A 22,932-nucleotide genomic window follows, 5' to 3' on the forward strand; every position below is an offset into this window, starting at 1 on the left:
CCTGAACCAGCTTGGGTGGGCAATACACCAGACCGATGGCACTGCAACAATGGGGACAAGCTCTAAGGGCAACAAGGGATTCAGCTCTGTCAATTTAATCACCTTAAAACTGCTTCAGAATGGCAGGCTGAGGGCTGACTCACCACACTGTGGGTGGCCAGGTTTGCAGAAAAGGGAACAGGAATAGGCTGTATTGCTGCCAAGCACAGTGAACTCTCAGGTTGGCTCACTGAAGAGACCTTTACAGACACATACTGTGGTATCCTTGGTATCCTCAGTAAATGATGGCACCTTCAAAGGCTGCAGGGCAAACTTTGCTAAACACACATTTTGTTTTCTCTGACTTGGACCCAGCAAGAGGCAAAATGCAGTGACATGTCTTAGGGCTGTTAGAAATGAAGCAACAAGCACACTCTCCACAGACAGTTGATAGAGGATTGAAGACCTGGTCCAAGCTCACTGTGACACAAAAATGATCACTATTACTCTAGACAGTTAACACCAAGGACAACTCAAACTATGCCCAACGCTGCCTGACAGCCATCCCTTCTGTTCCCCTGAAACAGTCAATGCCATCTGGCAACATGACCCTATTGTAACTTCTGGACAAGCCCCAAGGTCATAACCCCTTAATTTGGGAAGTAGTGTCGAAGTGTGAAAGGCATGTTGATTTATCAGGCACCTTATTAACTTTTTTATTTCCGTTTTCCTTCTGCAGCGTGATAATGAATGGCATTTATAGCTTGACTCAGTTGTCTACCTTGGAGTTGTGCCTTTTGGGGATGCCCTGGTGTGTTCCACATGACCTTCAGCTGCTGCAGGGTGGCTCTGGAGATCCTGGGGCACATCTGCCTACTCCATGAGTTTAACACATCCCCATGGACTTATTTTGAAAAGTCAGGATCTCCACATGGACAATTTCCAGTCTGTGGGGGAACAAGAACTCTTTCCATAGACCTATCACCTGAATAAATCACTGTTTAAAAAATTGAGTTTAATCCCAGGCTTTTCCACAGACACTGCACGGGTGCAGTGAGTCACTGCCTCACACACACTACTGTGGAAACAAATTCCATTGTTAAACTGGATGTGTTCGAACACTGTAGGGACAAGGGCTCCACTGTTATCTGGACAGATGTCCCATGTTTGTTCAGTGAGTTCCCAGCTCCAGATTTTGTTCAAGGTAGAAACATACATAACACATAAGAGTTCCCCCTGGTTTCTGGGAATTTCCTGCTCTTTCCCACCTTCCACAGTAGCTGTTAGAGCCATAGGTCTGCATCTCTGCAGTTTCTCTGAGGGCACCAATGCCAGGTCCAGCCCACAGCGAGTATGCTGCCACCTTGGGTAGGAAAAATTTAGGGTTTTCTTTCCTTGTTATTTAAATCAAGGTTCACAAATATTTTTCCATAGCTATAAAACAGTATTTTACTGCTTTTGGCCCTCAACATCCTTTTTTCTTAGAACAAAGCATGTGAGTAATAGCAGTGGAACAAGTTAATCTACTTGATAAACTAATCAAATAAGACACTGAAGTATTTAGATCAGTGAAGGGGGAAATAGTGAGTACTACCTGAAGAATGCTATCAGGAAATATGTCTTCTTAAAATACCTTGGGAGTTTTTTGCAGTGGCATCTTTGGTCAGCTTCACACTTGAAAATTGAGTGCAGGCTCTGTAATCGGCTTGTTTTGTGGGCAGTAATAACATGTTCAGCTAAGTTCTTCTGTTTTGGTTTCCCTTGGAGAGAGCATCCTGGGATGTAGTAGAAAGTAGAGGATGTTTAAGATGGACCTACTTAGAAGATCATCTCTTTGAATCACCTGAGAAGGTAAACCATATTATACTCTGGGTGCCGCCTTTATTCTCTAAAATGTATACGATGGTAGATATTGTGCTGGGTGGATTTACAAGAGAGGGTTTAATTATTTTGCAACATTTATGAAAAAGAGAAACTTACAGAAAAAGTAAAAAAGAAGGTCACGTAGATTACCTACGTCTTGGGTTAAAGTAAGACCTTGCTATTTACCCCTAGGAATCTCCTGCACATTAGAGTTAACTTTAAACATTTTTCAGCCTGAATGCTGTGGAGAAGGAGAGATTTAGTAGGAAACCTGGGCTTCTTCTTTGGGGCGTTATAAATGGAAGATACTTATTGCCTCCCAGGAGACAGTTTGTATGAGAAATGATGAATGTGTCCACATATCTTCTGTTTTACCAACTGCAGGTAGACAGATTCTTGAGAAATTGCTCATTGAAAAATTTACAGCAATTCTTTTTACAAGAAATTAAATGAACAAGGGGAACAGCCCCATTATGTGAGAATATTAACATTTTTCTCTATTTGCAATTTAATATTTGTTTGCTAGTTTTATGGCTTTCTAAATACTGGTTTTGGACTTTTAAATAGCTATCAAAGCCTGAGTAGCAGCACTGTTCTTATGTACATGAATTGTCCTCTATATGTTTTTAACAGAGTGTTTGGTCTCAGCTACATGCTTGCACAAAGGCTGTATTTGAAAATAGAAGCTGACCCACAACATTTGAATACGAATGCAAGTTTGTGAACAGTGCAAAAGATACATGCAAAACTGTAGCATATGATGTTTAACCTCATATTAAGTTTTGTTTAATGACCTTCTTTCCTTTTATTATCTGTTTCATCAACCCATTACCAATGAAATACATGTTCTTTGTACAGATTAATCTATTGTACCATATGCTACAAGCATATGCTGCATATACAAAACTATCTGAAATCATTGTTTTGTTAGTGCTTCTATTATTAAGTCATATCTCTATCTCAAGGACTTGTGTTACAGCTTATAACTTAGCAATGTTTTCGTCTTGATCCATTTTGATCCGTGTTGGTCTTGGGATCTGTCAGATCTGTGAACTCTTGAGGTTGTCACAAATGGTTGATGTCTTCAAAATAGTAAAATAGTTTCCTTTGTAGAATGCTGGATATACTGATGGACATGCCCAGGAAATAGAAGAAACTTTTCCTTACCATTTTTTTTTTTTTTTTTTTTTTTCCCAGTTCTGCCAGCCATTCATCCATTGGCTAAAAGTAGCCTGTAATAGTTTGGGGTTTTGTTTTTGCTTTTTTTTTTTTTTTTTTTTAAATTAATTTTGGGGTGGGGGGAGAAGATATTCTGAATCTGTGAGGTTTCTTGCTTTCTGGTTATTCCTATATAGGAGCATAAGAGCAGCCAGACTGGATCAGCTCAGATGTCTAGATAGCACAGTTGTGGTTTTTTCCTCTGTTGTTATCCTAGAATATCTTAAAATTAATTTTCCTTTTTTAATTGTATCTCAGAATTCAGGTGACATTTCTTCAGTCCCCATTTCTGAGTGGTAATGGTCAATTCAGAGTCCACCACAGAATACATAATGTCAGGATCATTTCTTTCTACCTTACATTCATTAGTGCTGAATTTCATTGATTTCATGACCCAGTCACTCAGTGCCTTGTGGTCCCTATGCATATCTTCACAGGCAGACTTTGCACTTGTTAGTCTCAACCATTCCAAGTTTTCCACATTGTTGTATCACCAATCACTGCCTTTTCCACATCACCTGAGAACAGAAGGCAAGACACAGGCTTACATGCATGTCCCTGCAGAGCTCTGGTGATGGCATCTCTCTATTGGAAAAACAAATAATTTCTTCCTACTCTTGTCTCCTATCTTTTAACCAGGTCAGTACCTAGGTGAAGTCTCATTGCAGATGAATCTCTCCAAGAACCACCTTTGGTGAGGAACTGATAAATCCTGGCTGGATACCTGCATTGGTGACGTCAAGTGTATTGCTTGGATATAAGCTCATTGCTATCCTCTATCTATTCACGAGGTGAGATCACAGATCATGTTCATATTATAATATTCCACTATGGGTTTTTCTAAGCAGGAAAGTCACAGTGCAGCTCCCTGTCAACTTGGGAGCACCAGCTCTGATATGCAATGAGGTGGCAATAGGCAGACATTGCCAATATTCATTATCATCCCAGGAGGCGCTGATTTTTCTGCTTTCACCTGGTGATTCAGACTTTCAAAGCCAGAGTTTGTATGAACAGCCTTTTCAATACAAGAAGATCATAATTTTACAAAAGCTCATGATTTTAATCAAGCTGATGTTATCCACTCAGATACTGTTCAGTACTATTCTTAAGAGTCTTAGTGCGTTCCTTTCTTAAAATGATTTTCACAGTCTGCTTGGGTTCAGAATTTTCCCGTAGCTCTCTACTAGCTGTTCATTCTGGAGCTAGGGAAGTACTTTGTTAGGAATAATCAGAAAGTGCATATTCATAGCAAAACACATATTTTTGAATATTCTTCAGCTCCCTTTCTCTGTTCCCTCTGGTTGCATAAATGTGTCAGTAGTTGTTATATGGGTCCATGAATGTTTTACTTCTCCCTTTATGTTTCATTATCCAATTTACTGCATAAGTAAATTAGTCTAGGTATTAATGAGTTGGAAAAGGTTGGATTATTTCTGGTTTTTGCTTTCAGGCACCACATTATATTCTGGTGTGTCAGTATTCATGGGTTAGAGGTTATTTACTTGTTAGCTTCAGTGCAATTAATGGAAATGTATACTAAAAATTTAAAATTACATGGATATTTTCCAGGAGATATCACTCTTCACTGTTTCCCTTGTTAACCAGGGGATAACAAACATACAGAAATCTCTAGCTGAGTCCATGATTTACTACAGCCCTCTCCAGAGAGGGACACGGCCAGTAGCAGAGCTCACCCTGCTGCAACGGGACAGGCCCTCACCTATAGCAACATTTATAACTATTCCTCCATGTTCTGGCTGTGTGTTTGCCAAGAACCACTGTGAGGAATATTTTAAGATCCAAAGTCAACTTTTCTCATGGTAGATGAATTTCTAGCACCTCATTTGTCCCTGTTGGGAATCTAGTTAGGACTCTGCTTTCTCCAAGCAATATCTTTCTCCCTCTGTTTTGAGTAGGTACAGCCAATGTGAAAAAAAGGATATATGAGGGAAACAGTCTGGTGACAGTGGCAGAGGAGTAATTACAGACCTTATTCCAAGCTCTGACTTGGACGGAGTGAACAGGCAGAGTGTGCTGAAAAAGTCTGAACATACTGTCTTTGTAGACTGTGTTGGTATTTCCTATTATGTGAGCCAGTTGAAAATTCCCTAGTCTTTTTCCTTCATTTTCCTCTCAGGCTGTACAGCAAAGTTACTGGACACAATGCCATCCCCGCTTACTGCAGGTCTCCACTGCCTATTTCTACTGGTCACAGCATGTTGTCAGACATCACAGGACTCAAACTTTGATCCATTCATCCGATATGTAGTGAGTATCCTTTCCCAGCCCTGTTGGTTTTCATTTGGTCTCTGCTTGTAGCACCCAGTTGCTATAGCTGCCCTTTACATCCACAAAACCTTAGAGGAAGTCAGTATAAGATCAGGTGGGGAAACTGAACCCAGAGTCTCCCCAGTGTGTAAAAGAGGTGAAGAAATCCAGGAACTGGGCTTTTCTTGCTTCCCAGTCTTAAAGTCTTTCCAGAAGAAACTGAGCAAATCTTCTGGTTTCTCACCTGTGTTAGTCTGCAAGGGATTTAAATTGCTGTCCCTGGAGCTAAGCCTAGGTAACAGTTACTTGGGCACTGTTTATGGATGGGATTCACCCATCCTGTGTGAAAGAGAAACCAAATAAAATAAATCTTGCCAAGAATTGGTATGTCAACAAAACTAGCTCAGGCACAGGGGTGCTTACAGGTAGGTGACAGGAGTCTAACCACTGTCTTGTCAGTAGAACAAGTACACATGGCCAGAATGGTACTCCTGAGTGACTTGTGTTTAGATGTTGTGCTTGGACTCAGAGTTCTCTTTAGTTTACCATTTTTTCAATAATCCTCACATACCTCTTCTGCTTTTTCAACAGTGCAAATTATGGAAAGCCATTTGTGTTTTGTCCTGTGTATGGGTTTGTTAACAGTTTCTGCACAAATAGTCCCTAGCTAAAAAAGGACAAAGAGGAACAGAGAAACAAAGGGACTGACCAAATGGAAGTTTATACAGTCTGGTAAAGAAAATTAGTCTACAAATCTACCAACTATTAGTCTATCACAATTATTATTACACCAGAAAATACGTCTTTTATATTATGAACCCTATCAAGCCAAAACGGATTCTAACATCTGTGTTAAGCCCCTAGCACCACAGGGACCTTATTTCTGATGGACTGACCAGAACACAATGTGCTTTTTTGAGCAAGCTCAGAAAAGTAAAAGGAACATTTAGATAAAGGTGGGAACTCCTTAAGCTGTTTCTGCCTCCATCCCCTGTCTTGGCAAAGCAAGATATAGCTGGTTCCAGAAGCCTCATCTTCCCTGTGGCAGATGTCTAATAGGGACCAAGTATTTTGTTAGCTCTGTTTTTTTCAAACTGACTCCATCTCAGCACTTAGGCATTTTCATGAAAAGAGTAACGCCTCATTAACATTACTGATCCATGCTACAACTGGCAAATAAATATTTAATGTTATGAAATACATGAAGTATTTAATAATGTAGCAATACCCTACAGTTGTGTGGGAGAATAACTGAAAAAGGAAACCGCTGAGTCCAAACCTGGAGGAAGACGTGGATCACACTGGCCTTTCTGTGACTCTTGCAGCTAATCTCTAAGGTGAAAGGTAGTGCTTCTAGCAGTGCAAAAATGCCAATGTACCCCGGGATCTTCACTGCCAGTGCAGCTGTGATATGAAGCCCAGCTCTAATCACACACCAGATGGTTCCTTTATGTAAAGAGATGACTTAAGAGTTGCCAAGCTATTCACCCTCTCTGTAAATAAAGATTTCAGTAAGAATCAAGAAACTGGCAAAGCTGCACGTTTCCTGCCTGTGTCTTTGCTTGTTCTTTAGCCTTTCTTGCTAACTATGGTGCCAATGTATTTTTAGGGCATGATTAAAAAAATAAGATGGTCTGCATCTCACTTGGCTGCACCCTGAATGAACCCAGTCATACTGAAATTGTGCCACCACTGCCCTGGTCAACTGTGTGTTACAGATGGCCCACAAAATAGCTGACCCAACAACTGAGCTGGAGCCAAGACATTTAAATTCTCTTTCTCCTCCTATTCAGACTGGCTTTGCTGCTACAGAGCTGGAAGATCAGAGCTAAAATGAAAGCAAAGTGTAACACAAATCAATTTGCTGGATTCAGAGGCTGAGTGGCCAGGCTTCTCAAGCAGTTTGCAAGGCTGGCTCGTGACTAAGTGCACTGCATCAGCCCCATAGCCAGTGGCAGCTCAGATACAGAATTCCTGCTAAGCTGAGGCAATTGCTTTGCAGAGATATGCAGAGAGCACCTGAAAACTCAGTACGTCCCTCAGGTGATGTTTAACATTTCCCTGCTTGGTAGATATAAATATTCTGTTTAAAGAGGAGGATCAGGGCGGGGTGGAGGCAGCAAGGGGCTAGGATTGGTGGAAGGAAAAAAATAATCTATACTGGCATTTTCTTCACTAATTCTTTCACACCAACAACAGCAGCTAAAGCTTCACTTTGTTTTTTCACAGAGCTTCACTCTTTTTTTTCTACAGATTGACAGTGCACTAGGAGAGGAAAGCTTCCAGTCAGAGATGCAAAGGCAGAAGCGAAACAGTACGTACACAAATGTATGGTATCAGAGGAGGTTTCTAGTAAGCCAAGGGTGAAATCCCTATTGGGGACAGCATCTCCCGAGTTATTGAACTGTGATCATCAAGGAGGAGGTAGTTGTTGTGGTTTAACCCCAGCCAGCAACTAAGCACCACACCAGTGGGATGGGGGACAGAATCAGAAAGGTATAAGTGAGAAAACTCATGAGTTGAGATAAAGACAGTTTAATCAGTAAAGAAAAACAAGGAATTAATTCACTACTCATCTGCATGCAGGTGTTCAGCCATTTCCAGGAAAGCAGGGCTCCATCACGCATAATGGTTACTTGGGAAGACAAACACCCTAGCTCCAAATGTCCTCCCCTTCCTACTTTCCCCTGTTTTTATTGCTGAGTGTGTCATTATATGATGTGGATTATATGGTACATGACATCATATTGGCTAGTTGAGGTCAGCTGTCCCAGCTATTTCTCCTTCCATCTTCTTGTGCACCCTCAGTCAACTTGCTGGAAAGAGTGGGAAAAGAGAAAGCCTTGATGCTTTGTAAGCACTGCTCAACAGTAACTAAAGCATTGTGTTATCAACACTGTTTTCATTACAGATCCAAAACACAGCATCATACAAGCTACTATGAAGAAGTTTAACTCTACCCCAGCCAAAACCAGTACAGTAATAAAGGCACAAACAAAAGAAGTGGAAACTTCTTTCTGGTCAGAGATTGACATAGAATCTTAGAATGATTTGGATCAGAAGTGACCTTTGAAGGTCATCTGATCCAACTGCCCTGCAACGAGCAGGGACATCTTCAACTAGATCAGGTTGCTCGGAGCCCCGTCCAGCTGATCTTGAATGTTTCCAGGAATGGGGAATCTACCACCTCCCTGGACATCTAGTTCCAGTGTTTCACCACTGTCATTGTAAAAAAATTCTTCCTTATATTTAGTCTAAATCTACCCTCTTTTAGTTTAAAGCCATTACCCCTACTCCTGTCACAACAGGCCTTGGTAAAATGTCCATCCCCATCTTTCTTATAAGCCCCCTTCAAGTATTGAAAGGCCACAATAAGGTCTCCCCAGATCCTTCTCCAGGCTGAACAACTTAAAATCATTCAGCCTTTCTTCATAAGAGAGGTGTTCCAGCCCTCTAATAATTTTTGTGTCCCTCCTCTGGACCCGCTCCCACAGGTCCATGTCTTTCCTGTGCTGAGGACTCCAGAACTGGACACAGTACTGGAGATGTGGTCTCACGAGAATAGAATAGAGAGGGAGGACCACCTCCCTTGACTTTCTGGCCACACTTCTTTTGATGCAGCTCAGGATACAGTTGGCTTTCTGGGCTGCCAGTGCACATTGCGGACTCATGTCCAGTTTTTCATCCACCAGTACCCCCAAGTCCTTCTCCACAGGGCTGCTCCCAATCCCCCAACCTGTGCTGATACTGGGGATTGCCCTGACCCAGGTTCAGGGCTTTGCACTTGGCCTTATTGGACCTCATGAGGTTTACATGGCCCCACTTCTTGAGCTTGTCCAGGTCTCTCTGGATGGCATCCATATGATGACATATAAGAGCACAGCTTCTATGCAAGTTGAAATACACGGTGTAGAAAAAAACCTGAGCCTCTTATCAGGACAGGAGTCACAAGATACTCCTGTATGGCTTCAGTCTATAGTTGACAACACATCCACTTGCTGAGTCAAAGGAGAGAAGAGATGAGACAGCTTTTCTCTGTATATATTATGCCGTTTATATCAGCTTCCTCTTGCTCTGAGACCAAAGAAATACGGCTTTTGTCAGACAAGAAGCAGATAAAACACATGCAGAATATCTGCTGAGTAGGAAGCAAGATTTCCTAAGCAGAATGACACACTAACCTACCATTAAATAGCAACAAAGAGCCCAAATGCCAAACTGGAAGTCATCAATTTGTGATATACCCTCACACAGAACTTTGCAGTCTCATGCTATTTCTCTTTCAGTGCTTTTTTTTGACCTTCCCTCTCCGGAGTACACCGTTGATATTGAAGTAAGCCTTACGGATTCATCTTTTCTGGAGCCAGTCAAAGAGTATTTCAAAGACCTTAATCTTCCAGTTTCAACAAATATTTCAAATGTAGAAATGACAGTTTCAAACATCAGCATTACAACAGGTGGGTTGGTTATTTATTTTTATATACTGGGTAATATGTTTTTTTGCCAGTATTTGATCTCTCCCAGTTTTACTATCCATCGCACTTAGAAATCATCAAAACTGAACTATCTCTGCTGTCTGCTGAAAGACCCAACAAGAGTGAAGCTCTAGCACACAACAGCATGTTTTGCTATCTGCATCCCACCACAACTCTTTATATAATGTTGGCATTAGGAATAGCCCTGAATGCTTTTCTTCTCCTAAGGAAGGGACAAAGACAAAAGAAGCCTGAGCCAAAGGATTTTGCTTCAGTTTGGCTAACAGGCAGTCTGCATTACTTTCAAGTTTCAGGAAGCTGTGACAGTGGTTATCAGACTGTTTATTTCCCTCCACTTGCATTTTGAACGTAAATCGCTGTAAGAGGCTGTACTCTGACCCTGACAGAGACAGACTGCACGAGGTGCAGTCTTTTCCTGATATAACTCACTAAACATATTCTTACAGGGCAAGATATCAGAGAGGTTTTATTACATGAATTGTGGTTGTGCAACATCACATCCAAGTAACTAATGCAGCAGATGATACACAAACACACCAAGCATTTACAACAGTAAAAGAGGAGATTTGGTAGCTTCCTATCTCTGGCCCATAAAGCAGTGAAAGGAAGCATTTATCAGTCCTCAAAACAACATGCAAATGGATCTTTTAAAGGCCTTCAGGGTCACAGGCAATGTGTGAAAATTACTTTGTTAATATCTTACTTTGCCAATGGCATATTAAGAACAGAAAAACTTACAGTGAAGTGGTTTTGGTTTGTCTGTTTTTTTGTTTTTAATTAGAGTCTTTAAAGCACTGGGTGTTGATAATGTTACCCTCTTGCATGCAGCACCTCACTAGCTTCAGGGTCTTTGAAAGCTACATGCTCTTACAATCTTTAAAAGTCTGTATATTTTCTTTCAGCCCAGGCAATATAGAAATATCCAATCTGAAAACTATCGTAGGATGCTGGCCAATATGCCAAGTGAATCTTTAGGATCAGGCTTCATATCTCTATTCACTTACTTAAAAGTAATTGATCACACTTATCCCTGTCCCAGTCTGGTTCCCATTTCTGGTGAGTCATTTATTATTATTATAATAAGATTTGCAAGGCATCAGGTCATCATGTTTGCAACATTCAAGCGAATTCACGAAAAGGGCCATATTTAGTTGAGATCACTGGTATAAAGATATAGCAGGGTAAATATGCAGTATGTTATGCACTGCTTTCCATTCTCACAGTGTTTCTCTGTCTGTCTGACACTAGTCTGTCTGCCCCATGGTGAGAACAATAGCTGTTGTTCTTGTGAAAATGGATATGCCTGGCCAAGTGCAGTGTGCAGTGACTTGATAACCTGTCCTTCTGCCAGCTTGGCACCCAACATGCCCTGTGGCTACATGACAGAAATGCCTTTCTACGGGCCTTACTGTGAGCCTCAGACTAAAGGTAAGGTGAAACAATGCTGAACTTCATCCTTGTCCAACTCATATACCAGTAAGAAGATGAAATAGTGTTAAAGGTGTGATAAAGCAGCACACCAGGACTGAGCTGGCTACTACACTGCCTACGAATGTGGAAAGTCTGTAGAGACAGTCTAGAGCTCTTCTCTTTGTGATGTGGGTCCACCTTGACCCAAATACTTGCAGATATTTAGTGCCATACTGAAGCCCCAGCCCCTGGAATCACTCACATGACTCTTTGGGACTTCCAGTTTCTGCTAAGCAAAGCAAATTTCATCTCATCATATTTTCAACAGAGGAATTTACAAATGTGACCAAAGTGTGCCACAGTGCTCAAGAGAAGAGAAGGAACAAAAAACCCCAACATGTATCTGGTTTAATTTCATGACTCCTGAGACAAGGTGCCCATGAGTTTTTAGGAACCTAACTGATGACTGGACACTTAGGCTTAGCAGTTCTAGGCTGGAGCACTACTTATTGTCTCTGCAATGCAAGACAAACCTCCCATGAGACTCTGCCTCTGATCTGTGATGAAGCAGCATGCAGAGATACCCAGAGGCAGCCCTAGAGCTGGAAGCAGCCCAGTGCTGTCAGCATGCCCATTCTAATTAACTCTGCTTAGAGTCAATGCTTTTATCACAGGGCAGCCCCCCAGAAATACTGCTATACTATTTCCAAGACTAGAGCTAATATCTCCTCTGTGTGGAAGTCACACACTCCTTAGAAATCCAGGCCTCTGGGTACAGTGCCCCTCACTGCATGGTATGGACATGTCCTTAAATGGACCCACCTTAGAAAATTCCAGTATCTCTCTAAGAATCTTATATTCTTTTGTACCCATTAATGGGTCTTCATCCAGAATATTACCCTCTCAAAGTCATTGAGGATTTTCCCATTCATTTCAGTGAAACATAGGTGGAGATTCATCCCATGTAACTTTCAGAGTGTAGCTTTCACTGCATAAGTTGAGTATCTGATCAAAGTTATTCATCTAAACTCTATAACTGGAGCAATGTAGCAATTCAACTGCTGTCTATCACCTTCTGAATGTATCACCTTTTGAAGGTGTCTACAGCTTTGCATCAACTGGAGTGGGAGCTTAGGTATCTAGCAGATGCCAGGCATCTAAATTAGATACAGAAAATTAGAATCCCAACTTTCTTATTTTACAGTTGAAACTTGGCAAGTTGTAAGATTTTGTTTATGATTAGGATGGCTTCACCAAGCTCAAATTGTGCCTGACTAACCTAGTGGTTTTATAGGGTGGAGTGACTCCATCAGTGGGCAAAGGAAGAGCTACATATCTCACCTACTTAGACTTCTACAAGGCCTTTGATATGATCCACCACAATATTCTTGCTTTAAATTGAAGACATATGGGTTTGACAGATTGCCTGTTAGATGGATAAAAGCCTGGTTGCATGGCTACATCCAAAGACTTATAGTCAATGGCTCAACATCCAAGTAGAAGCCAGTAACAAGTGATATCCTCAAAGATCTGCACTATTTAGTATCTTCATCAGTGACATAGACAGTGGGATTGAGTGCACCCCCATCAAGTTTGCAGATGACACAAAGCTGGGTGGTGCCCTTCATTTGCTAGAGGGAAGGGATGTCATCCAGAGGGACCTTGACCACTCAAGGAGTGGGCTTGTGCAAACCTCATGAAGTTCAACAAGGACAAGTTCAAGGTCCTGAACCTGGGTCAGGGCAATCCCCGGTTTCAGCACAGGATGGGTGGTGAAGGGATTGAGAGGAGCTCTGCAGAGAAGGACTTGGAGATACTGGTGAATGGAAACTGGACATGAGCCAGCAATGTGCGCTTACAGCTCAGAAAGCCAATTGTATCCAGGGTTGTATAACAAGAAGTGTGGCCAGCAGGTCAAGGGAGGTGGTTCTCCCCCTCTACTCTGCTGTCATGAGACTCCACCTGGAGTTCAGTGTCCAGCTCTGGGGTCCTCAGGATGACACATGGACCTGCTGAAGTGGGTCCAGAGGAGTGCCATAAGTATGATCAGAGGGCCGGAACACCTCTCCTATGAAGAAAGACTGAGAGAGTAGGGGTTGTTCAGCCTGGAGAAGAGAAGGCTTTGGGGAGACCTTATTGTGGCCTTTCAATACTTAAAGTGAGCTTATAGGGAAGATAGAGAAAGACTTTTTACCAGAGCATGTAGTGACAGGACAAGGGGCAATAGTTTTAAACTGAAAGAGGGTAGATTTAGATTGAACATAAGGAAGAAATTTTTTATTATAAGTGTAGTGAGACACTGGCACAGGTTGCCCATAGAAGTTGGGCAACCCAACTTTGGAAATGTTCAAGATCAGGTTGGATGTCCCTGCCCATGGTAGGGGTGTTGAACTGGATGATCTTTAAAGGTCCATTCCAACCCAAACATTTATATGATTCTAAGATTCTATGATAAAGTTACAATAAAAAACTAAAAAATCACTTTGTAAACATTACTTGGGATTATTTTTACATTTGTTTATATTTTTTCCTTACAGACTCATGTGGTACGGGAGAGCCCATTGTAATGAATATGTCAGTCAGACTCGACATAGACTTTTGTGATGATCTCAACGATTCTTCTTCTCAATTATACAAAAACTACAAAGCTGACCTTGAAAAAGCGGTAATGACTTTAGTTTTCCATCTCTGAAGATAGAAAGCCCTCTAAGAAATATGGTATTTACCTTCAGAGTCTGTGAAATAGGGTGAACTGTCACTGTCTCTGTGGGGAGCTGTCAAGTATGCAGCAGTGGTAGCCACAAAATGGGACAAAGCTGACCTCACTGAAAGGCAATGACAATATTCCCAGACGTTTTAATATGCTGACCAGGAGGGAAGTACGCAGGAATCTTTTACATCAAAAACATGAAAAGAGTATCACATTACTGGTCCCAGTTTAAATCCACATGAGCACATATAGAATGAAACCATCAACACACATTTATCCCATAATAGTGGGGAGAGCACTAGGCCTGTCCTATCGGATATGTTACCGGCCCTTACTCACATCAGTGTTTGAATAGTTTCCTATTTTAAGCATGGTAGAGTAATATACAGAAGATTTATGTTGTGTAATATGTCTTTGTTTACAGTTTGACGCTAGCTACAGATGTTTACCAGGCTTTGTATCTGCAACAGTAACCAGTTTCAGGTAAGTAAACAATTTCATTTTTTCCTGGAAGACACAAATCTTTCTGTCCATTCTCAAGGAGACACCAGTCAGCAAAGACTACATCCACTCTGGCTAGAACCCACACTCAGTATATATATACTGAATAACAGTATAAGAGCTGCAAAGGAAAGCCCAACTATTATCCTGGAAATAGGTTTGCGAGTAAAATTCACTACTGTACAAAGGTCTAAGATACATAATCATACTCCATCTGGATCAAAGCCTTTTGTGGGAAAGACTGAATTCTACCCAAAAGGAGAAAAAGATACAAGTAAACCTAACATCATTTCCTAGGTCAGAAGGAAGAAGAATTAATACATTGACTCTGGATATAATATTGGATCTGGATAAAAGAGACATTACTTAAGTCCACATGTATTTAAATGCAGCTGTACTTTACATTTTCTAAGGGAAGCTTACTAGGCATAGACAGTGGACAAAAGAGATGTCAAATAAAGGTGTTCTGACTTTGAGAAGAGCACTAACTTCTTGTATACCAGATAAAGTCTAGAGTCACAACAGGAGCCTTCACGGGTAAGACCTGTGAAGCCTTCCTAGCCATGCAAGTTGGGTCACCACAACATAGAACACCACTAATATACAAGGATATTTCATTTTGGTGCTGCTCTCATTCTTGTATCTCTTTAGGCCTGGAAGCATTTTTGTGAACTATGAAGTAAAAGCAGGAGCAGCAAGCTTCGACCAGATATCAAGTTCCAACAAAATTGTGCCACAATTTCTGGATGCATTATACCAGTTAAACCCATCTACCTTCACAGCAGAAATAACTAGTAAGTTTAAGGTCTCTCAGTATTTTCTTTCAGCCTTTACCTTAGTATCTCTAGCCTCAGTCGTGTAGCTGCCTTATACTGTTGAGTACTGGTACCTTAAAAAAAACATTTATTTCTCTGGCTGTTTCATTTCATCCTGTGCTACCAAAGCTTAGGACTCCTATTATATGACCAGGAATTCAGTACCTCCCATGGAAAACCAAATCCATCCAGCTACTCCACTGAATCCTGATGCAGCCTCTCCATGGGAGAGAAATTGAATACCCTTAAGTTCATCTCCAGAACTGAGACAGCTCCTAGCACATCAGGCTGCCAGCACTTCCCACTTCTTCAAACAAAAAACCCCAAACTCTTGCATTTTACATAAGATCAGGTTCTCCCTGGCTTCCTTGGCACATTTTCCATGCTGTTGTGGGACTGTGTTACAATTCAGTTGCCTGATCAAATGCCCCAGAGGTGCTGTACTCTTAGTGCACTGAGCGCTGCACTGTCTGTCTCAGAGGATTACTTTAACCTGGTTGCTTTTCCTCCCAGTTTATCTACTTAGAAAGTAGTGGTGGTGATACTGTTTCTGGTGCTCTGCAGAAAACCTTCTGGGATCTTTGGCTGACAAAGATAGTAGAAGAATATATTGAGGGAAAATTGCATAGCTTTTGTCAGAGGTAGTGCCCTGCAACTGATGCTGAGTGCGTATTAGTTGTGAAGCACCTAGGATTCCCATGAGATGAAAGACAGCATAGAGACATGAGCTGAAATTACAGTAATGCAGAATGTTGCTCTTTGTCTTCCCAGATCAGACAAACTTCACTGTGGTTCCTGTAGACATTTTTGAAGGGGATACAGTAAGACTGATTTGTGAGATAAATTCAACATTTGAGAATGTGAGCTGGTATCACTTCAATCAGATCATCTCAACCAGCTTCCGATATTCGATGGTGAGAAAAGTTTCAAGGGGAACCTCAAGGTCGCTTCTTGAAATCAGCAACATTATGGAGAAGGATTCTGGTATGATTTTCTACCGCTAAAACAGCAGATGTAAATTTCTAGTGTGGTTAGTTCTATAAAAAGCAAAAGAAATGCAGTGACTGCATTTTCCTAAAGTATATGTGAAAAATACACCGTCCCTCATAATTTTCCAGTTTGAGTGTTTTTGGTTTGTTTGTTTGTTTGTTTGTTTGTTTGTTTGTTTTTTATCTTTAATGAACTACATACTGACTGGCATTTCCAGTAAGATGTGAACTGACTGAAGTGACTATACAGGCCTGGGTATTCTCAGTGCCAGGCTTCACTGCCATATCACAGGAGACAGCAGTGACTACATGGCTGTAAGGCCTTCCCACCCTTTTGGTGTGGTAATTTGAGGCTGTCGTTGAATTTGTCCTTGATGGCCCTTGCCCCCTTTGCAAACATAACCTAACTAAACAGAGCTCGGAGCTACAGTTTTTCATGTGTTCATATTTAGGGCTTTTTGAAAATCAGAAACAGGTAAATTAGTGGCATTTTGCTGGGAGTAGTTATCAGGGGAATTACCATGTATTATCAGAGCTTTGACTCAAGCTCCCACTCCATTCTTCTCTTTGGACCAGGAATTTTACATTCAACTTCAAAAAGGGTAGCCTGGGACCAGGTATTTGAGCACACATACATTGAGGTGGGAGTTGTTGTGGGTCCAGACTTCTTTGGGCTAAGATTTCCCTGAACCTTGGTGTCTCCAGTCCCATGTAAGTGGCCTACACACTTGGCTATCCCGACACACATACCTAAAGTATGAAGGTAGTTTGGAGTTCTGATTGCCAATTTCAGAAGGAAGCCTGGCTGCCTCCAGGGGACAAGTGCCTGAGAAAATGGCTGATAAATACTCTACTCTCTTTGACATTACCTTCTGAGGTAGGCATACGTGCCTACACTCAGTGCCAGCTCTTGCAGGGTCCACGCTGGGCACCTATCTCTTACCCATTCTGTGTAAGAATCTTTTGCAGTCAGACTACATTCTTACCACGACATATTGCTGCCATATGGTCTATGGAATCCCAAAACACCAACTCAGCCAGATTTTAAGTATTTCAATCCCAGAGAGTTGGTCTCTTCTTAAATACCCATCAACACTGAAGCTGCCTAATCTGGATACATTTGGCACCAGGAATCTGCAGAAAGCATATGGCAGATGATCTGATGTTACATTTTGATTAGCAAGTTGCAGAGCCACGGCAGATCAAGGAGATGTGAAAACTAGGTGTGGAAGTAGCTCCCAGCTCCTAACTCCAAAAGTAGAGTTAAAAACCAGCAAAACATGTTCTCAGTGCTAAGGTATTGCCTATGCTTTACAGGTTCCTATAGCTGCGCTTTCACAAAGAGCAATCAGTTTCACACACTGGTATACAAGGCCACGAAAACAATAACAGTCTCTCAGCTATACGTCACTCCAAATTTAAACGACACCAGTGTTACATGCAACAATCCTGAAATGCAGACAAACAGTCCTTTGCTGTCCTGTTGTATTGACAGACACTTACCATCACTTACTGGTTACTGGAAAGTAAATGGAGCAATCAATATTACAGGTAAGATTAACAAAAGATTATCTTTCATCTGCTAGGTTCATTTGTTCTTCAAACTTCAAAGCTACCCCAAAGGCCAAGCCTTAGGATAAATACAGGGTATGCTCTAACAGTATGTGTGTGTGTGAGAAATGATGAACAGACAGCATGGTACAGAGTCCATATGTGTTGTGCAGGTGCCAGTGGGATTCTGGGCATCTCCATGCATTGTGCAAACATTGATGCTTAAAACTGTGCCATCCTGGATAAAAACAGCTGCCAGCATCATACTGACTTTTCCCAAAAAACTTATTTCTGCATTGTCTAGTTTTGAGAGCAAGGATGAGTGCATCAGTCTCTACTACTATCTCCAAATTCACCCCTGGGGTATGAAAAGCTTCTGTGTACCACAGACCAAGATTTTTCAACCAAGAGAGGCAAGCACTACACTTTGAAACAGCTGCAGCATAGCTAAATACTGAGTGCACTGTTTCCCCTTCCACCTGTAGTTATGATATGTCACATGTTAGTTGACATCCCACAATGCTTTACTTATAATATGAATATAAAAAGTTAATAAAGCACCAAGCAAAAGTGTTTACAGAGAGTGACAAAATAACATCAGTAGAAACCTCACAAATGTCTATGAACCATAATCATAAGCAGCCTATTGCACTCGATATTTTATGGGTATGGATTAGCTGTTCATTGCTAACTGTTTGTTATAAATGAAATTTAGCAGAAATCAGGACAGCAAAATGAGAGAAAAACTTCAAAGTTCATGTGCATGGTCATTTCCACAGAGGCCAGGTACTGGTGTGCATCAGTGCTTGCAGAGAGAGGCATGATCCTGGACTACTGTAATGACCTGGTTTGGCCTTGATTCCCTGTGTCCAGGCATTCCCCCAGGAACTTTGCTCTCAGGCCAGATGCACTGTCAGCTGCAGCATGGGAAAGCTTTAGTGGGGTTTTCCCCTTACAGCTAAACCAGCACTCTTCAGATTTAAAGTTGAATGACTGTCAAGAACCTCCAACTGTTTATTGCAAAACAAGATATTAAAATCTGCAGTATTTACTCTGGTTTGCTTATCTTACTCATCCTAAATATCTCAGATAATGAGATTAGGTTGAATTAGAATAGTCTTCATTTTGGCTTAGCTTGAGGCATTCAAGCATTGTTGTTGCTCTCAGACTGGTTTTGCAGTAAGTGCCCAGCACTGTGCTGAGAACCACCTTCAGGCCTTTGGAAAACCACTGTGAGTGTTGTCAGAGTAAAAGATGTGAAAGATCTTTAACAATGCCATGTTGTCAAATGTTACATAAAAAAACCCACAAGGTTTTCCTTATTTAGAGTTATTGATTGTGATTTCCAGAGCCCGGGTATTTTTGGACATTCATAGCCCTTCAAGGAATGTTTATTTCTCTCTAGGAGTCCCCAGTTTCAGTGAAAACTGCACTGAGTACAAGCTCAACATCAATGAATCACTATGTCCACCTGAGAAGTCAGGTACAGTGACAACATATACATGTAAGCTGCAGAGTGGACATGGTGCCAGGCGCAGTCAAAACATCAGCGTGATGTACCTCCGGTCAGGTAAGAGTCAGGTAGCATGTAACAAACCATCAGCTCTTTAACACATAAGCAGCCTCTGGGGCACATGTCATTTGCAAGCAAATGGTTATAACAACTGACTCTCAATAATATGACATTTATCTCGTGTTATCTCAGCCCATGTAACAATATCTTCAAGCAAAAACTCATCGGTTTCCGAGGGATATGAATTCAATCTAACGTGTGAAAGTGATGTGAGCAATTATGACAGTATCAGTTGGAAAATCCAGTCTGGAAATAACACAAAAACAGTAGACTGTGATACATGCATCAAAAACAGCAAATTTCCAGCCACGTCTGTGCTCACAGTGAAGACTGCCACACAGGACTGGAGTGGTGAGTGGACCTGGTTTGTATTGACTGCAAAGGCAATGAAATCTCAGTACCAGATCATTTACAGCATCCCTAGACCTGCAAATCACTGTGAAGCCTGGCTACAGTAAATTAAATAAAATAAAAAAAAAAAAGTTAAGATAGTAACTGCTGCAGGACAGCAAGACATGATGCTGCCAACAACACTGTACTTATTCAGTATTAGGACTCATGACCATGCAAAAGCTGAGGAGCACTTCTGTTGACTGCAACATGGTTTTTGTGTCACTTCTTTCAGGCACCTACATCTGCACATTCTCCCAGAAGCACTTGGAGAGTTCTGCCAACATGTCAATTGAGGTTATTTCCTTGCCTCTGAAGCAGAACATCCTGATAGATCCCATTGCAGCATCTATACAGTGCAAAGTGCAACAAGCCCTTGAGTGCTGCATAAGCGCTGACACCATGGAAAATTACACTGTTACATTCGTGGTTCAACAAAAGGAGATTAAAGTTGGTAAGAAACAATAAACTTGCAGAATCACAAGTTGCACTATGTCTCACAACCCAGTACCTGTGTTTTTTTTGTTTTCAGTTAGTTCTGTGTAACCAATTCATACTAACTGCTATTATGACAACCCATAAATGCTCCTAAGAGTGTAAAAAAAGGGTAATGGACTTTTTGTAGGATGATTGCTATGCCTGGGGAGCATGGCTGAGATTAACAGAAGAGCAACTGAAGTCACTGCTGTAGTGATAAATTCACAAAAAACATAAATAGATTGCTTTTATCTTCCACTCTGCCACATTTTTGAAATGAGTATCAAGAAAATGTTACTTAGATGATCTACTAAATAATGGAAAATGTATAATTAAGAATTAATTATATTATATTATATGTTGCATTATATATTATATTAATTATATTGTATTAAGAATGTAATTCAAAGAACTACTCTGTTTTCTTCAAGGATACAGGTAACATACCTTTAACAGAACAGAAGCCTAAGCTTCCATGTCTTCAAATTTAGGGCAGTTCTGCAGCTTCCCTGGCATGTTTTTATATACTAGAAGTTTTCAAGCATGTTACATAAAAGTTAATTTGAAACAGCAAAGAAGAGCCACCTAAACTAACTCAGAAAACATGCAGGGGTGTGAAAAAACAGGCTGAAGTGTAAAGTAGGTGGAGAGTGAGGGGTCCTTCGATTGCTAAGAAAAATACCAAGACCTTATTGGAAGAGATTGCAGTCAGGGACCCTCAGGCATAGGCATACTAAAAAGCAGTAGGAGTGTGGTACAGATCCTGAGTTCAAAAGAATGAAACACCTGTGGTAGAAGCAGAAGCAGGAGGAGTGTTTTCCAAAACAGTTTCTAAAGCAAATTTTTGTTCCTGCCCAGTAAAAGATGATTTGGTCAGGATTTGCTCATACACCAATAATTAAAAAGGTATTGATCATGCAGCAGCTGCCAGAAGATTTATGAAGTGGGGAGTAAGAACCACATATCAGCATACAGAAAGGAAGTTTTTCCACAAAGGAAGTTTTTTTCTCTAGGACCCACAGAGAAGAAACTCTTCCAGAAGCTTTCTGCTACTAGCTAATTGACCCCAAATCTGTGTTAACCTATTTTAATCCTACCGTACAGAGAAAAAGGAAAATGGAAGTTTGTTTTGCTACATGTCCAATTACACAGAAACAGAATGCAACAAAAAGCAAGAGATCATGGCATATTGCAAGTTTACTAACCGCATTGGACAGAATGTCAGCAGTAGAAGTATAAGACTGCACCTGATACCTGGTAAGAAAAAAGTTTCTATTTAATGTTGTTAAATAGGAAATCCCGGTATCTTTGTTAAATAAAATTCCACAAATTTATTACTGGTGACACCTAACAGGAGCAATTTTTGTTAGCCAAGTATTTTTGTCTCCTTTTTTGATGGGAAATTTTAAAATATAGAAGAAAATAACAATTTTGCTGTAATTAAAAAAAAAAAAAAAAGATGTTTTTTCTTCACTGTATTTGACAGTGGCCCCAGTATGCTCCCAAACAGTTATAGTTCAGTCATCAACTGTCCCTACTTCCTTCTGGTGCAGTCTACACCACCAAGCTTCGTCTCCTGTGTTGAAATGTGGTCATGCAGCTCTCAGCTTGCACCAACAATAGAGCAAGGACAAAAGATTGTGAGAACTCTAGGAAGAATTCATCCAGCTCAGGAAGTTAGCCTGTGGGAGACATATCCACTCTAAACACAAGAATTACAATCTCCATGAGGTGTTGCAGAGACCTGGGCAGACACAGCTTCTGGTCAGCTCTACAAGAAATGATGAGTAATTAGAATTCAACATTGCTATACCCAGTTTTGATGTTCAGCTCTGACCACAGTATGGATATTTCAGCTTCTTATTCTAAATTGGAAATAAATAAATACTGGACGTTCCCACAATGAAGAAATTTTGATTGTTTTCCACAGTAGTGGTACCTACTGTTGAATCAATGTATCTGGCCAGATTTCTCTCTCAGGCAATAAATATGCAGACACTTTATTTACTTTAATTAGCAGATATGTACTAATATGACTAACACAATCAAAGCCAGTTAGCAAGACTCACAGTTCATCAAAAATGTGCTGAGGCCTCACTGTTAAAGTCTTAATTAATTTCCTATTAGTGCTGCAGCAAGCAGCACTGAGTCCCTTAGTAGAATAAACTGTTCACATAGTGGCCAATATAATCCCACTCCACCTCTACTCAACCCTATAATTTAACAGACAAATCCTAAAGCTTTGGATAATGGTTTGTTGATTTGATTCAGTACTCAAAAACAAGGATCTTTATTCAATTTCCTTTTTAATTTCATGATTCAAAAAAGTTGGGAAAGCAAGACATATATAACCTGAAAGGTCATAATTAATGAAGAGATTGAGCTGAAATCCTAATTTAAAGACTTCTGAACTTCAGAAGGTCACAGGTTTAATAGGGGTAAATTATTAATCTCTCCGCTTCTTAGTTTCGTACCTCTGTCTTTTTCTCAATACAGAGACGGAAGTCTCCTGTTCAGGCAGACTTGGCGTTGGAATGGAAGGGGCCACATTAATAACACGATGCTATGATGATCTCGGTAGTTTTATACAAGGCAATAAAACTTACAAGTGCTCCAACAAATCATGGAAGGTTGAAAGGAATGACTGCCTGTCTATAGAAATAACCAACTTGCTGACTAGTGCTGAGGTAAC

General features: G+C 40.8%; 1 protein-coding gene across 1 annotated transcript in view; it reads left to right on the top strand.

Annotated features, from left to right (window-relative positions):
• The window catches only part of ADGRF5 (adhesion G protein-coupled receptor F5), a 48,628-nt gene that overhangs the window by 13,220 nt on the left and 12,476 nt on the right, over nt 1-22,932 (top strand). The window contains exons 2-16 of the mRNA XM_033005047.2: nt 3,700-3,851; nt 5,198-5,328; nt 7,582-7,642; nt 9,615-9,785; nt 11,073-11,252; nt 13,772-13,899; nt 14,369-14,427; nt 15,097-15,239; nt 16,032-16,244; nt 17,567-17,800; nt 19,206-19,370; nt 19,506-19,724; nt 19,999-20,217; nt 21,345-21,497; nt 22,737-22,927. Coding sequence (XP_032860938.1) covers nt 5,224-5,328; nt 7,582-7,642; nt 9,615-9,785; nt 11,073-11,252; nt 13,772-13,899; nt 14,369-14,427; nt 15,097-15,239; nt 16,032-16,244; nt 17,567-17,800; nt 19,206-19,370; nt 19,506-19,724; nt 19,999-20,217; nt 21,345-21,497; nt 22,737-22,927 — 2,241 coding nt within the window. The 5' untranslated portion in view covers nt 3,700-3,851; nt 5,198-5,223. The remainder of the gene's footprint in view (nt 1-3,699; nt 3,852-5,197; nt 5,329-7,581; nt 7,643-9,614; nt 9,786-11,072; nt 11,253-13,771; nt 13,900-14,368; nt 14,428-15,096; nt 15,240-16,031; nt 16,245-17,566; nt 17,801-19,205; nt 19,371-19,505; nt 19,725-19,998; nt 20,218-21,344; nt 21,498-22,736; nt 22,928-22,932) is intronic.

This window comes from Tyto alba, unplaced genomic scaffold (assembly GCF_018691265.1).
Source record: "Tyto alba isolate M040663 unplaced genomic scaffold, T.alba_DEE_v4.0 Super-Scaffold_40, whole genome shotgun sequence".
In the NCBI taxonomy this organism is placed as follows: Eukaryota; Metazoa; Chordata; class Aves; order Strigiformes; family Tytonidae; genus Tyto; species Tyto alba.